This window comes from Sphaerodactylus townsendi, linkage group LG06, assembly GCF_021028975.2.
Source record: "Sphaerodactylus townsendi isolate TG3544 linkage group LG06, MPM_Stown_v2.3, whole genome shotgun sequence".
NCBI classification, from domain to species: domain Eukaryota; kingdom Metazoa; phylum Chordata; class Lepidosauria; order Squamata; family Sphaerodactylidae; genus Sphaerodactylus; species Sphaerodactylus townsendi.
In genome coordinates this window covers 115,677,515-115,692,301 of record NC_059430.1, presented here as the reverse complement: position 1 = coordinate 115,692,301, position 14,787 = coordinate 115,677,515, and the positions used below count along the sequence as shown (strand labels likewise).

At 49.0% G+C, this 14,787-nt stretch overlaps 1 protein-coding gene and 1 non-coding gene across 2 annotated transcripts in view; both read left to right on the top strand.

Moving 5' to 3' along the window:
• Nucleotides 1-13,867, top strand: part of UPK1A (uroplakin 1A) — a 28,401-nt gene extending 14,534 nt beyond the window's left edge. The window contains exons 2-8 of the mRNA XM_048499269.1: nt 3,549-3,648; nt 4,135-4,335; nt 5,239-5,313; nt 8,690-8,797; nt 11,589-11,768; nt 13,241-13,324; nt 13,573-13,867. Of these exons, the coding sequence (XP_048355226.1) occupies nt 3,586-3,648; nt 4,135-4,335; nt 5,239-5,313; nt 8,690-8,797; nt 11,589-11,768; nt 13,241-13,324; nt 13,573-13,617 (756 nt within the window). The 5' untranslated portion in view covers nt 3,549-3,585 and the 3' untranslated portion in view covers nt 13,618-13,867. The remainder of the gene's footprint in view (nt 1-3,548; nt 3,649-4,134; nt 4,336-5,238; nt 5,314-8,689; nt 8,798-11,588; nt 11,769-13,240; nt 13,325-13,572) is intronic.
• On the top strand, nt 11,294-11,362 carry TRNAA-UGC. Its single transcript has one exon. It is a non-coding gene; the product is annotated as a tRNA-Ala (tRNA).
• Nucleotides 13,868-14,787: the final 920 nt, after the last annotated feature.

The following is a 14,787-nucleotide window of genomic DNA, read 5'->3' as shown; positions in this document are numbered from 1 at the left end:
GCCTGTCATGCCGGTCTTTTGACTCCAACGGAGGTGAGACCCCTGAAGCCAGACCTGGCAGCAGTGACTCATTGGAGGATGAGGAACCAGCTGGGGCCACACCGGCCTCTGACGGCCTTACAGAACCAGGGTCAGGTCAGCAAGCACCCCCAGAACAGTCCCAGAGCTCACCTCAAGCCCCCCCCCCCAGCTTGCAGTCCTCCTAGTACCCCTACCCTAAGGTGACCAGATGGTCACCTTTGTGATCCGGGACGGGGGGAGGCGGCCGCGTGACAGGGCGCGTGACAGGGCAGCAAACGGCAAGCCCCAGAAGGCCGTGCGCTCCTGCGGCCACATGCACGGGAGGCTGCCGCACTGCCTTGCACCCCAGAAGGCAGTGCGGCAGCCTCCCAAAAATCGGGACAATTTGAAGAACCCACAGGACGCGGGACAAATTGTTTAAAGGCGGGACTGTCCCGCCAAAAGCAGGACGTCTGGTCAGCCTACCCTACCCTGCTAGAGCAGCGCCAGCAGCGGCTGCGGCGGGACCTGACAGTGCAACTGCGATCAGCCAGACTGACTGGTGCTTAAAATGTGAGGTGCTCTCACAGACTTGGCTCCCTAAAGCAAGATGTGAGCTCACGAACTCAACTCCCTGAAGCATGGCAATCAGCACCACATGGATAAAAAGGGCTGGTTGCTGGTTCGTTCCTTTGCAGATGACGACAGCTCACGTTGATGGCTGCCTTGCACTGAACCTTGCGTTAGACCTGACTTTCAGATTACAACTCTGCTTGTGGACTTCCTTTGTGTGAACTGTACTGACCTTGTGTTGCTGAACTTGTGGACTTACTTTGTGTGGACTTTGCTGAACTGTTCTTGAGGACTTTGTTTGAGTGGACCTGGCTGCACCAACGGAGCAGTGAGCTTCTGTGAGCTTCTTTGCCTAACTCAGGGGTAGGGCCAATGGCCAATTGGCCATGCTGACAGGGGCTGATGGGAATTGTAGTTCCTGAACATCTGGAGAGCCGCAGGTTCCCTACCCCTGACCTAACTTGTATCAAGTAAAGCTGTGAGTTTCTTTGCCTATCAAGTAAAGCTGTGAGTGTTCACTACACCGTGCCTTGTGCCTCCTTTGTGGCCAGCCCGTGATACAATGCAGTCAACCACACCTTTGCATAGCAAGTTCCACCCAAACACCTACTGATTGGCACCCCACCCTGGGACATCGACAATATAAACCCCACTAAACGTTCCCTTCTCACTGGACACAGTGTGTAACACACTTCTCTGTGATACACCTCTGAAGATGCCAGCCACGGATGTAGGCGTTAGGAACAAGATCTACCAGACCACGGCCACACAACCTGGAAAGCCCACAACAACCAATTGAGTCTGGCCAGTGGGGGGATTCAAATAATTTTACAGCCAGTTCCGATGGTGGGATTCAAATAATTTAACAACTGGTTGTTGACAAGCACCATTTTAACAACCAGTTCTGCCGAAGTGGTGGGAACCTGCAGAACCCCATCACTCAGTCTGGCCGTGAAAGTCTTTGACAATACATGAAAAGTGTATTTTCAAAACATCTGCAAAACGTTTTGCAAACATTTTAAAGCCTTCGTGTGAAATCGACCAGAGTTTGCCTTCTGAAGCTGCAGTTTTCTCCAGGGACCTGCTCTTGATGTTCTGGAAATCAGAGGTCGTTTCCCCACTTACCTCGACCAAAGGTTGCTACGCACTACTCCCAGTGCGCGTCATTTCTGTGCGTTCGGGCTTCCCCAGAGCAGGTCATCAAAGATGCCGTTCGAGGCGCCAGGAATGACACGCGCTGAGGGGGTACGACAGCGGCAGCGTCAGGGCAACTGCGTTGTCGATGCCCCTGTAATTAGAGTGCCGGGGACCAGCTGCTGGGGAGAGTAGCGCGCAGCAGCAGGTAAGTGGGGAAACGACCAGAGACTCATCCAGAGATCTCATTCCAGGCCTCACTGCGAGAGGTAGTGGCTTCCAATTCTATCTCTAGGAGAGCCACATTCAAGAGTTCCTTGCTATGTAAAGGCCATTGAGCCAGTTCACGGAGTGAGAATGCATTGCAATTTATTCAGCTCATCCACAGCCACACATTTTGTACAGCTGTTTTGTGAGAGATCGTTGGAGCTGTTTTTTCTTTTAACTAAAACATGCCTATCCGAATCCGCACACACTGGCCCAGTAATGCGTCACCAGATGCGCTTAAAACTAATATTTTAAACTCCCTTTACTGCTTTAGTTAAATATTTTAAAATCTGTTTCTATAAAGAGACACTGTCATAAACAAGCTGTAAAATGGATTATTTCAACACAAAAGTGGGGTTGGTGGAGGAAGATGGTTCATAATACTCTCTTTTTAAAAACAAAACAAAAAAAGCTTTTTCCTTGTGCACGATTCCAAAGTTCCAGCAAAGATCACTCCCTGACACAAAGATTTAGCAGTTGTTTTTTAGTATCTTGGCATAGGGTAGGGGTTTGTGATTGTGGGGGACATGTTAACTATACTCTGTCTCACAAAAAGATATTAGTAGGGTTGTATGTTCCTCTGCCATAGAACTCAACATGCTGGATCTTCTTTGTTGTAGAATGCTCTCCCTGGGGCCTAGTGCCTACCTAGCCCTGCTCCCTCTATCCGTTTGATAGCTCGACGATAGTCACCCAATGAACTATGAGCTCTTGTATCAAAGTACCATAGTCAGCAATGCACAAAATAATAGCTTTGACAAAGGCAGCGCATAAAAATGAAGATAATTCTCATATTCGTTCAGGACTATATTCTAATGCGGATGCATACAATTTTCTCGACCGCTCCATCTCAACTGACTGCACTAACATCTTTATCTGAGACAGAGTATAGCTTGTGCAGGTGTCTTTTATATCGATTGTTTTCAACCTTTCCATACCAGATACCCATGTTAAATCCCCAGGCAATATGGAACACAGTGAGCTGTAGACAATGGTCATGTGACAGGAAGGGAGGGCCAGTTATGACATCACTTTTGTCAAGGGTAGGACTAGGAGCAGCAGACCAAAAGTGCCAGAAACGAAGAGGTTTACTATAATGAGGAGAAGACATAAGAACAAGCCAGCTGGATCAGACCAGAGTCCATCTAGTCCAGCACTCTGCTACTCGCAGTGGCCCACCAGGTGCCTTTGGGAGCTCACATGCAGGATGTGAAAGACCCAAGTGAAGGGCAGATCTGAAAGGAATACTCTGCTCTACTGAGTAACTCTACTCTGAAGGCAGCTACTCAGAGCATTGTCAAAGAGGCAGGAGCTGTGGTATCCTCGGTCTCTGTCCATGCAGACTAGCAGTAGGTTCTTCCAAATGCCAGCAAAGAAATACAGCTGCTTCATAAGGGCTTGGAACCCCAGGAGGTGGAGTTTCATGATCTTGAGGGTTAAGATAGCTGTTCTACACAAGTGGAATTATGGGAAAACCAGAACTGTAATCTCAACCCCTTCTCTGTTGGTGGGAGAAGTTCTTGCCCCAAACAATTCATCCCAAGCACTTTCATTTTATTTTCCCGCTCCTTCAGAATCTGAACTGCTGAAAAGGAGACACATCTAGGGAACATGGCAGAAAAAGGGTCACCGTTTCTTGGGGGCTTGTTGGTGATGGGCAACGCTGTAATCATGGTGAGTATGGTGGGCTGCAGGCTGAAACCATTGTACATTCCTTCCTCTGCTAATAGAGGGAGCTCTTGGGCCAAGAATGGTGCCTGGGGAAAATGGCGCCTCCCATTCCCCCCCACGCCCCCATGCCACATGGTAGCTACCCCCCCCCTGCACCCTACTTACCTGAAGAAGACTTTATTTACAGTCAATGACCAGATATGCCCTACTTACCTGAGCTGGCAGCAGTCCCAGGCAGCCTGGCTGGGCCTGGAGGGGCCGAGGGGTGCTCGGCTGCAGCCTCCACCGGGCCTGGCAGGGCAGGGCCAAGTGGGAAAGGGGGAGGGGCAATTTTTGCCCCCCACGTGACCAAACAGGGGCCTGCCCAGAGCATTTGTCCCCACCCTGCCTTGTGGTAGCTACGCCACTGCTCTTGGCCCTAGAATCCTAAAAACCATGAGAGTGTGGGGTGACTGCAGGTCATGCTAACAGCCTCCTGTATTCATGCAGCTCGCAGGGTTGGCTCTATATGCTGAGTCTGTCTGGGTAACAGCTGATCCGTACAAAGTCTACCCCATCCTGGGGGTCTCGGGCAAAGACGACGTCTTCGCAGGAGCATGGATCTCCATCTTCACTGGTTTTGCCTTCTTCTGCATCTGTATCTTGGGTATCATCAGCCTGGTGCACGGCAACCGCCTCATGGTGTTATTGGTGAGTGCGACAAGGGGGCGAGTCTGCAAACGCCAGCTTTAAGATAAAAGCCTGAGTCACTCCGTCACTATAGGGATGGGGGTGAGGGAAGCTTTGAACATCCAGGTGGTGGGATGAGATAAAGTTGCTGTGAATGGAATCAGGGAAAGCAGGAGGTGGAGCCTGACATATTGTATTGACAGCCATTTCAAAATGGTCGCTGGGCAATAGGCTTCAGAGGTTTGATTTGTTTTTAAAAGCCCTGTTGACTTGAAGATGTTCCAGGAGATTTCTTCAAAGAAATTCCAGTAGTGGCGTAGCTACCACGGGACAGGGGTGTGTGTGTCGCACCGGGCGGGCGCCTGGAGGGGCAGCAAAATGTATTTTTGATATTTTTAGTGTTTTTATTTTTGTCGGCCGGCAGGAGGTGCAGTTTTTAGGATAGTGGCACCACAATTTCAGAATATTGTCCAGCGACACTCCTGCTGATACCAGCCAAGTTTGGTGAAGTTTGGTTCAGGGGATCCAAGTTATGGACCCCCAAAGAAGGTGCCCCATCCCCCATTGTTTCCAACGGGAGCTAATAGTAGATGGGGCTACCCTTTTGAGGGTCTATAACTTTGGACCCCCTTAACCAAACTTTACCAAACCTGGGAGGCATCATCAGGAGAGCCTTCTAAAGATACCCGGAAATTTTGATGCTGCTAGTCTAAAAACTACGTCCTCTGCAGGCCAAAAACTGAAAAAAAACACTAAACAATACAAAAAACACAAATGAACATGGGGGGGGCCCCCCGCAAAACTCTGATTTTGCACTGGGCTCCATTTCCCCTAGCTACGCTTACCTGAGAAGTCTCAACCTGAGAAGGTTGACTTGCTGTCATGATTCCTGCTGGAATCTCACTTTCTCATTACTGTCCTCAGTACCTGGTCCTGATCGTGGTTGTCTACATGTTTGAATGCGCATCTTCCATCACATCCTACACTCATCGTGACTTCGTAAGTATGGAAGGGGGTGTTTTGCAATGATGCCATTTTGACGAGGCAACCTTATTTCTTTTATGCCCTGGCCTGGATAGCCCAGGCTATCCCCATCTCATCAGACTGGGGAAGCTAAGCCGGATTGGTCCTGTTTAGTACTTAGACAGGAGACCACCGAGGAAGGCCAACACCGAATCTGGCCGTGGTAAACCAAAACTGAACATCCCTTGCCTTGAAAATCAAAAGGGTTGCCAAAAGTCAATGGTGACTTGATGGGACTTTCCACTATGTATAAACAGGCCTTCATGAACAATTCTGTTTTGCACATATTGTGGAACAAAATAAGTGCCCCTTTGCGCCATGTGACTTGCCAGGTGTCTTCACACCAGTGATCTCTGCACTTGTGGGAACATGGGAGTGTTTCTTTTGCCATTGGCTAGAGCAGGGGTCTGCAACCTGTGGCTCTCCAGATGTTCATGGACTACAATTCCCATCAGCCCCTGCCAATTGGCCATGCTGGCAGGGGCTGATGGGAATGTGATCCATGGTACCCTGGAAAACAAGGTTCTGAACAATGCTAGAGAGTAACGATGGCTGCCTGTCTCAGTGGCTAGAGCAGTTGAGTAGTCAATGCCCATTTATGCATGTACTGTTTACCCCATGGCTGTTCGCTTTGCAGTGGGGTAATTTTTTTGTTTACTCAGGGATTATCCCCATGAAGTGTCCCCAGTCGAGCTGATCCGCCACTTTGCCCGCCTGCTGTTTCCGTGTTGTTTCTGGGCAGCCGTCATTTGGGGAGGTTGCCTGCCACCTTCCTCCCCTCCACTGTCCTTGGTCTATCATTGCTTTCCTAGGCATGTCAGTTTTACGTTAGTTTCAGCATTAAAATTATAAAAAAGGAAGCCCTTCTGATTATTTTAAAATGGTGGCCCAAAGAGTGGGAGAAACTGTTGTTGTGTGGACAGGAAGAGGCAAGGAGGAGCAAGGGAGCTTAACGCCCAGTGATCCCCTTCACTTTCCCTGCAAAAGGCAAGAAAAAGTTTTACTTAACAGGTTTTGGAATCTGTGGGGATTCTCTGATCTGAGAGTGCAGTGTGTGCCAAAGAGGGGAAAACATGCGCGTCCCCAAGAATCAAACCCGAAGCGGATGTATGCTCAGTGTGAAGAGACCACAAGTGCACTACCTCAGAGTGTGGTGGAGACTCCTTCTTTGGAGTTTTTTTTAAAGAGAGGCTCGATGGCCATCTGTCAGGAGTGCTTTGATTGTGTTCCTGCATTGCAGCGGGTTGGACTTGATGGCCCTTGGGGTCTCCTCCAACTCTATGATTCTAAGTGCACAAATGGCCAATGTTTAAAGCTTCATTCCACAAACTTTTTCAAGCCAGTGTCTCTTACAGGATCAACCAGTTTACATTACAAGCTTCCTGGGCTTTGTAAGGTGGTCCTTCAGGCATGGCTGCAGAAAGTTAAACAAACTGAGATTGTTCTTCAGAAATATCTTGACACCATCTCATCAAATACTCCTTCTTCCATAGTGCTGTGACCCACAGCAAAGATTTTTGGGTGGTCCATTTTTACCACCAGCAGAAAAGCCATTTGGGCGCAACCCATTGACTCTACAAGCATCTCTTCTTGAAGACAAACTTTTCCAGTAGGGTTTCCAGGTCCTCCTCGGCCACCAGTGGTGGTGGGAGGGTGTTGCCAGCTCCAAGTTGGGAAACTCCTGGAGATTTGGGGGGTGGCGCTTGGGCAGGAGAAGGACCACAGTGTGATGTCGTAGAGTCCACCCTCCAAATTACCGTATATACTCGTGTGTAAGTCGATCTGAATATAAGTCAAGGCACCTAATTTTACCACCAAAAACTGGGAAAACTTATTGTTTCGAGTATAAGTCGAGGGTGGGAAAAGCAGCAGCTACTGGTAAATTGCAAAAATGAAAAATAGATACGGTCCGGGCATTATTTGGGGGTCTCTGCCACTGGCCCCCCATCTCACCAATCCCAAGGTCTCTGCCACCGACCTCTCCATCCCGCAGCTTGTCCAGCTCACCTAGATTGACTGGCTGTCACCCGCCGAGAGCCAGAGGCCGGCCGCCACTGAGAAGAAGGCAGAGGCAGGGAAAGCGGCTGAAAGGGGGGAGGCAGAGAAGAAGGCACAGGAGAGCAAAGCAGAGAAGGAGGCTGTGAAAGCGGCTGAAAGGGAGAAGGCAAAGAAGGCACAGGAGAGCAAAGCAGAGAAGGAGGCTGTGAAAGCGGCTGAAAGGGGGGAGGCAAAGAAGGCACAGGAGAGCAAAGCAGAGAAGGAGGCTGTGAAAGCGGCTGAAAGGGGGGAGGCAGAGAAGAAGGCAGAGGAGAGCAAAGACGGGAGAGGAGGAACGGCACACAAAAATTAAGTGGGACCCTCACTCACATATAAGTCGAGAGGGGCTTTTTCAGCACAAAAAATGTGCTGAAAAAATAGACTTATACACGAGTATATAAGGTATCCATTTTCTCCAGGGGAACTGATCTCTGTGGTCTGGAAATGAGCTGTAATTCTGGGGAATTCCCAGATCCCACCTGGAGTCCAGTTTCCCTATTTTTCAAATAGGATCTAGCCTGGAATTGCTTCCTCTCTATTAAATCAACATAGCCTAGAACAGTGGTGGCGAACCTTTGGCACTCCAGATATTATGGACTACAATTCCCATCAGCCCTTGCCAGCAGGGCCAATTGGCCATGCTGTCAGGGAACTGATAAGTGTAGTCCCTGTATCTGGAGTGCAGAACCCTTCCTACCGAACCCCTAGAACATAGGTGTCGAACTCGCAGCCCTCCAGATGTTATGGACTACAGTTCCCATCACGCCCTGTCAGCATGATGCTGGCAGGGGCTGATGGGAACTGTAGTCCATAACATCTGGAGGGCCACGAGTTCGACACCTGTGGCCTAGAACCACTGAGGTATATCCAACCATCCCCAAACTTTGCAGAGATGGACTTCCCTACTTTCTTCTCCCACTACAGTCCACTGTCTTTGCCATGCACAGGTGTCAAACACGTGGCCCTCCAGATGTTATGGACTACAGTTCCCATCATCCCCTGCTGCTGGCTGTAGTCCATAACATTTGGGAAGAAGCGGTTGATAATTGTCTTTGGGGAGAACGTTCCATGGGTAGGATGTGCCTGGTGGAAACGTTCTGCCCCCAGTTGCTAACCTCAGATAGCAGCAGCGAGTTTAGGACCTCAAGCGTTCAGAAGTGGGCAGGTTTCGATGGAAGAAGAGGGCCCTTCCAATCCTTGCACATATTTTTAAACTGGGTTCTTTGCAAAGCAGGCTTCTCAGACTACATGGTTCAGGCCGAGAAGTTTGGGAATGTGGTTCACCAGCATAGTTTCCTCTCTCTTCCCCACCCAGGTGGTTTCGAATTCCAATTTGGTCACCAAACAGATGTTGACCTACTATTCCGCTGACACGCACCAAGGCCGGGAGCTTACCCGGATGTGGAACCGCTTTATGATAGAGGTAAAGTGCCCAACCCCACAACGGAGCAGAACTGCCCAGAACTAGACTTGGCCAGCTTGTGGAATCATCAAGGCCAGATGGTGGCTTGGTGGCAGAAGCCACAGCGTACAGCCCATCCAGGTCACAGCTGGGATATACGGAAGTGGCATATCTGCAATTCTAAAGGAGAAAAACAATTCACTGCTAAGGGGCATTCTGGGAATTTGTGCATACTCTGCAACGCTCCTAGTGACTAGTTTCCTGGTTTTTGAACAAGCTGGTATTAGGAAGGTTTCTCTGAAATAGTCTTGACACTTCTCCTCTTTTAACCTCTGCTGTCCAACATTAAGATTTACTCCCCTTCCCTCCCCTCCCTTGCATGCCACCCCTTCCTCCCCCTCCCTCTCCCTCCGCTAGGATGGGTGGGCCATGTCCAGATGCTGGGCCCCCTCCCCTTCCCTGCATGCCACCCCTCACTCCCTTCCCTCCCTTACATGCCACCCCTCCCTTCCCTTCCCCTCCCTCCGCTAGGGTGAGTGGGCCATGTCCAGATGCTGGGCCCCCTCCCCTTCTGTCCTCTCCCTTGCATGACACCCCTCACTCCTTCCTATACCCTCCTGTCAGGGGGTGGAAATGGACCTAGCCAAAGTGTGATAGCTGTGATAACCAAAGGTGTCAGGGGGCACACCAGAGCTGTGAATAGTTAATGGTGATCCATCTCAACCTAACTTATTTCATGGCACTGTTGTGAGGATAAAATAATGAGAGGAAAGCAACTTTGGATCCACACTGAGGGGGAAAGTGGGGTCTATACATCTAAATAAATTGTGTTTTGGAGTTTTATTGTATGTACTGAGTCTGTTGCTCAAGGCTGCCGAGAGCCACCACGATCCCGCAAACCACGATTCCACCTGCCTCCGTATGACCCTGAACCAAATAAAATAGTGTGATCAAACAAATCACCACACCAGCACGGTGTAGTGGTAAGAGTGGTGGCCTCTGAGCTGAAGAACCGAGTTTGATTCCCCGCTCCTCATGAGCGACGGGGTTCTAATCTGGTGAACTGGGTTTGATTCCCCAGTCTTCCATATGAAGCCTGCTGGGTGATCTTAGGCTAGTCACCGTTCTCTTCAAACTCTCTCAGCCCCACCTACTTCACTGTTGTGGGGAGGGGAAGGGAAGGTGATTGTAAGCTGCTTTGAGACTCCTTAAAGGTAGAGAAGAGCTGGGTATTAAAAACAATTCTTCTTCCTCTTGGCTGGTTGTTACCATGTATATCTAATAATAAAAAATATCAATCCATCTGTCAATCAGGATGATTTTAGGGATTCCAGAGCCAAGGAATCAGAATATCCTGGTCCAGATTATCTCCAGACCCCCCCTCCCCCATGCTGTTTGCAATGGAAGCTAAGCTAAATCCTAGGTTCTGTTCCTCATTTATTACCACTAAGGCAGATTTAACATTCTATTATCATACAAGTAAAGGGTGGGGGGAAGCATCTTTTTACTACTTTGATAGATTATGGGAAAACATGAACTCCCCCTTTTCTGTTTATAGTATCAGCAAGCTATATTTCTCTTAAAATGCTTTCTAAATTGCCAACCTGGATGAATGAGAAGGAGTTGAGATAGGAAACTAGGGGGAAGGGAGCAAAATTGGAACTGGGGATACAGTAATGGCGGATCCTGGATGGATGAGAGCAAAACGAAGGATGAAAAAAAAAAGAAATGAAGGAAAAAAGACAACAAAGTTATTTTTTTTAAAAAAAAAATTTTTTGCTACAATACACTAACCCTGTGGTGGCGAACCTTTGGCACTCCAGATGTTATGGACTACAATTCCCATCAGCCCCTGCCAGCATGGCCAATTGGTCATGCTGGCAGGGGCTGATGGGAATTGTAGTCCATAACATCTGGAGTGCCAAAGGTTCGCCACCACTGCACTAACCAGACTGGCCCTTTGCAAGATCTGGCTGTGCAGACAAAACTATGGAGCTGAGTGGAACTGAAGGACGAGGAAAACCTCAGACCTCTGGAGATAACAGCCTTATTAGGAGGCTGTATCGTGGCCAGGGCTGTAGCTTGTCCTGGCTGACTCTGCCTTGCTCCAGCGCTGGCTTGGCTGATGGGGTTAGCAGGATCTGGGAAGAAACCGTTGCCCTCAGCCTCCTAATAAACGTTGCCAAAAGGACCAGCCAGGAGAGTCAGAACTGACTCTCCTGGCTGCTCCTTTTGACATCATTTATTAGGAGGCTGAGGGCAACGGTTTCTTCCCAGATCCTGTCTCCTGCCTTCCCTGCACCCCTAGTGGCTGCAATGCAGAACCAGACTAGGAAAAAATGGTAACTTCATGACTGCAGCATGCATTCAGGTGCCTACCACTTGAGCCTAGGGAATTTTGTTCCCCTGTCCCTCCCTTTCGGCAACAGGCTGCCACTGCTGCTGATAGGCCTCTCTAAGTCTGCTCCAGGCCCTCTGAATATTTCCACCACTCCTGAATGCAATAGGCAGGGTGAGGCTGTGGCTCAGTGGTAGAGCATCTGCTTTGCATACAGAAGGTCCCAGGTTCAATCCTTGGCATCTCCAGTTAAGAGGGAGGTAACAGTCTCTGCCTGAGAACCTAGAGAGTGACTGCCAGGCAGCGGAGACAAGTCCAGACTTGGTAGACCATGGATCTGATTCAGGATAAGGCAACTTCATGGGTTGGTAGATCAGTTCAAAAACCAAAACAGAGGATGTCTGGGGGTTGTTTTTTCAATAGGAGATACAAATCCTAACCAGTGTAATCTTTTCCCCTCTCTTTGCCCTCCAGCAACAATGCTGTGGTACCAACAGTCCAATGGATTGGGTGAACTACACCTCAGTCTTCCGCAGCAGGTACCCTGAGGTGGTGGCCCCCTGGCCATTCTACTGTTGCAAGCGGGACGCCAACTTCATCATCATCAATGAAGAGGGCTGCAGACTGGGGCACGTTGACTACATCAATTCCAAGGTACGGGGAATCCTCCACACTTCGGCTGCTGTTCCTGGAGGCTTTTGTGAGAAGATCGGAACTGGCTTGAGTTGAATAAAGCCTTCTTCTCCATGTTCCCCTTTGGAACTTGGAGAAAGAAGCCGCACACTGGACATCTGGAAAGAAGCCACGACTCAGATGTATGATGTGTGCTCTGCATTTGAAAAGTCCTAGCTTCGTTTCTGGATGTGTCCAGTTAAAGGCCACTGGGAAATAGGACCTTCTCTGCCAGTTGGCTCTGATGTTGCTGGATTTGGTTTTCCAACTAAGGTGGCTCGGTGATAGAGCAACTCATGGCATTTAGAAGGTTTCAGCTTCAATCCTTGGCATCTCCAGTTAGAAAGGATCAGGTAATAGTAGGTGAGGTGAAGGAATCCATTTCGAGACCTGCAAGTCTGAGTAGACAAGGCTGACTTTGTCCCTTTCTGCACAACCAAAATAAAATGTTTTGCAGCTGGAAATAAAACATTTCCTCCAAGGAGTTCTGCAAAGTTCCCCACTCCAAAAAAAGAAAAAAAGGTTTAATTTCCAACTTCAGAACATTTCAAACAAATCCTCTATTTTAGCCATTCTTTTGCTGGAGCACCTTCAAAATGTTTTCACTTGTTAAATCTCCTTAAAACTTTTCCCATGCATCTCTGCAGTCCCTGGACTTCTTTCTCAGCGCCGTTTTCTGAGTTTGCCCCATTGGCTCGCCTGTTTATTTTCGTCATTAAAAATATATATTTATTGGGGGGGGGGGTCAAGAGCAGTGGTGGGATCCAAAAATTTTAGTAACAGGTTCCCATGGTGGTGGGATTCAAACTGTGTTGTAGCATGAATGGGGCTGGGTGGGGCACGACGGGGGCGTGGCCGGGCATTCTGGGGGCGGGGCATTCTTGGGCGGGGCTGTGGCAAGGACCCAGCCGCTGCGCCGGTCCTTGGGCGGGAAACGAATGCACGCAGGTGCAGGCTGCCACGCACGGCGGTGCACCTCCTGCTAGACTGCTTCAAGTTCTGCGCGCTACTGCTGAGAGGAGGGGCGTAACTAAGGCAAAAATCACATGGCAGAATCACCAATTAGTAACCCCCTCTCGGCACACACAAATAATTAGTAACCAACTCTCGGGAACCTGTGAGAACCTGCTGGATCCCACCTCTGGTCAAGAGTCTTTGAAGTCTCTTGTGCACAATTTAGGAGAATTGCAGCACGAGGCTTTGGAGCAATGTCGCATCAAATCCACAGATAATTTTTGAAAGGAACCATCACAAAACGACGGCCAGGAACCGTTTCAAGAGGGCGAGTGTGGACAAACGGGAAGGGACTGAAAACGTTTTGCAAACTTTTTGGAGGGTTTGTGCAGAAAGGGCCAGAGGTCTGATTCAGCAAAAAGCAACTTCGTACGTTCACGTGTCTTTTGTTCCACTCCTCTTTAAGAAGTTTCCACCCAGTTTATCCTTCCTTTCTCCAGGGCTGCTTTGAACACATCAAACATGCAGTAGACAGCTATGCCTGGGGGGTCTCCTGGTTTGGCTTTGCTATCCTGATGTTCGCGGTGAGTGAGTCGCAGCTGTTTGGTTTGCTGGTGGGGACGAGGAACCTGATAGCTATAAGGCACAGGTGTCAAACTCGCGGCCCTCCAGATGTTATGGACTACAGTTCCCATCATCCCCTGCCAGCATGATACTGGCAGGGGATGATGGGAACTGTAGTACATAACATCTGGAGGGCCGCGAGTTTGACACCTATGCTATAAGGCTACTGTGGAATTTGCTTAACCGTATCCTCTTTATTTTCCTTCAGTGCCCTGTGGTCCTTCTGGTCATATACCACTACACCACAATGTGAGGAACACCAACTGGTCAAACTGGATTGAACCCAACAGTGAAAGAGAATCTATCTTCTATTAGGTAGAGCAGGGGATGCTCAGCCATCTTCCTGTGGAGACCTCTCTGGGTCTCTGGCTACACCCACATCGCGCATCAAAATGTGTCCTAGAAAGTTGACCTTTTCTCCTCAGTCTATCACAGGGGGATCCCCGGTGGAGAAATCTTCCCAATTGCTTTTTAAAAAAATATATCATAAATGTGATTTGAAATGCTGAGATTCAGGAATGTTCTTCATGCCTCTCCCCAAAAAAGTGTTTTTCTTCATGCAACCTGGGCCGTTGAAAACCTATCTGGGACTCTTAACATAATTAATCCCTGCCCCGCCCCCTGTTTTTCTTTGACATCCCGTTGAGTAGCGCCCTACATTTATTACAACAGACTCCAAAATTTATTACAGTAGATCCCTTCTTTGGGGATGGTCTTTCCTCTCTATTCCAAACAACTTCCTAAATTATGGAGCCCCCTACTGGAGAACAAGAGGAGAAATCCCTAGGAAATTTGGGATGACGCATGCAGCAGTTTCCGAAGGTAGTTTCTCCCAGATTTTTTTGCTTTGTGCACAGAGGATGCCCTAGGAATGTTAACTGATGCTGCTTTCTGAAAGGAAGCAAAGGGCGGGGGGGCGGGGTCTAGGCCAGTCTATTGGAGAGATTGTTACTGGAGAAATATCACCATAATGTTTCTGGGGAAGTGACCAAAAACTAGCGTGTCTGTTACCTGGAAATAAGGAAGGCATTAATGCGATTCCTCTTAGCTCTGCTCCAAAAAGGGCTACATAATCACTGTTCTTTTTAAAGAGAAGAATTTGTATTTATCCCCCGCTTTTCTCAACGATAAACCAGTCTCAAACCAGCTTACAAACTCCTTCCCTTCCTCTCCCCACAACAGGCAACTTATGAGGTAGGTGGGGCTGAGAGAGTTTGGAGAGAGCTGTGACTGGCCCAGGGTCACCCAGCAGGCTTCGTGTATAGGAGCAGGGAAACAAATCCAGTTCACCAGATAAGAGTCCGCAGCTCATGTGGAGGAGTGGGGAATCAAACCCGGTTCTTCAGAGTAGAGTCAACTGCTCCTAACCACTTCACCATGATGGCTGAGAATCCAGAGCAAGGTAGCTAAACCCTTGATGAGA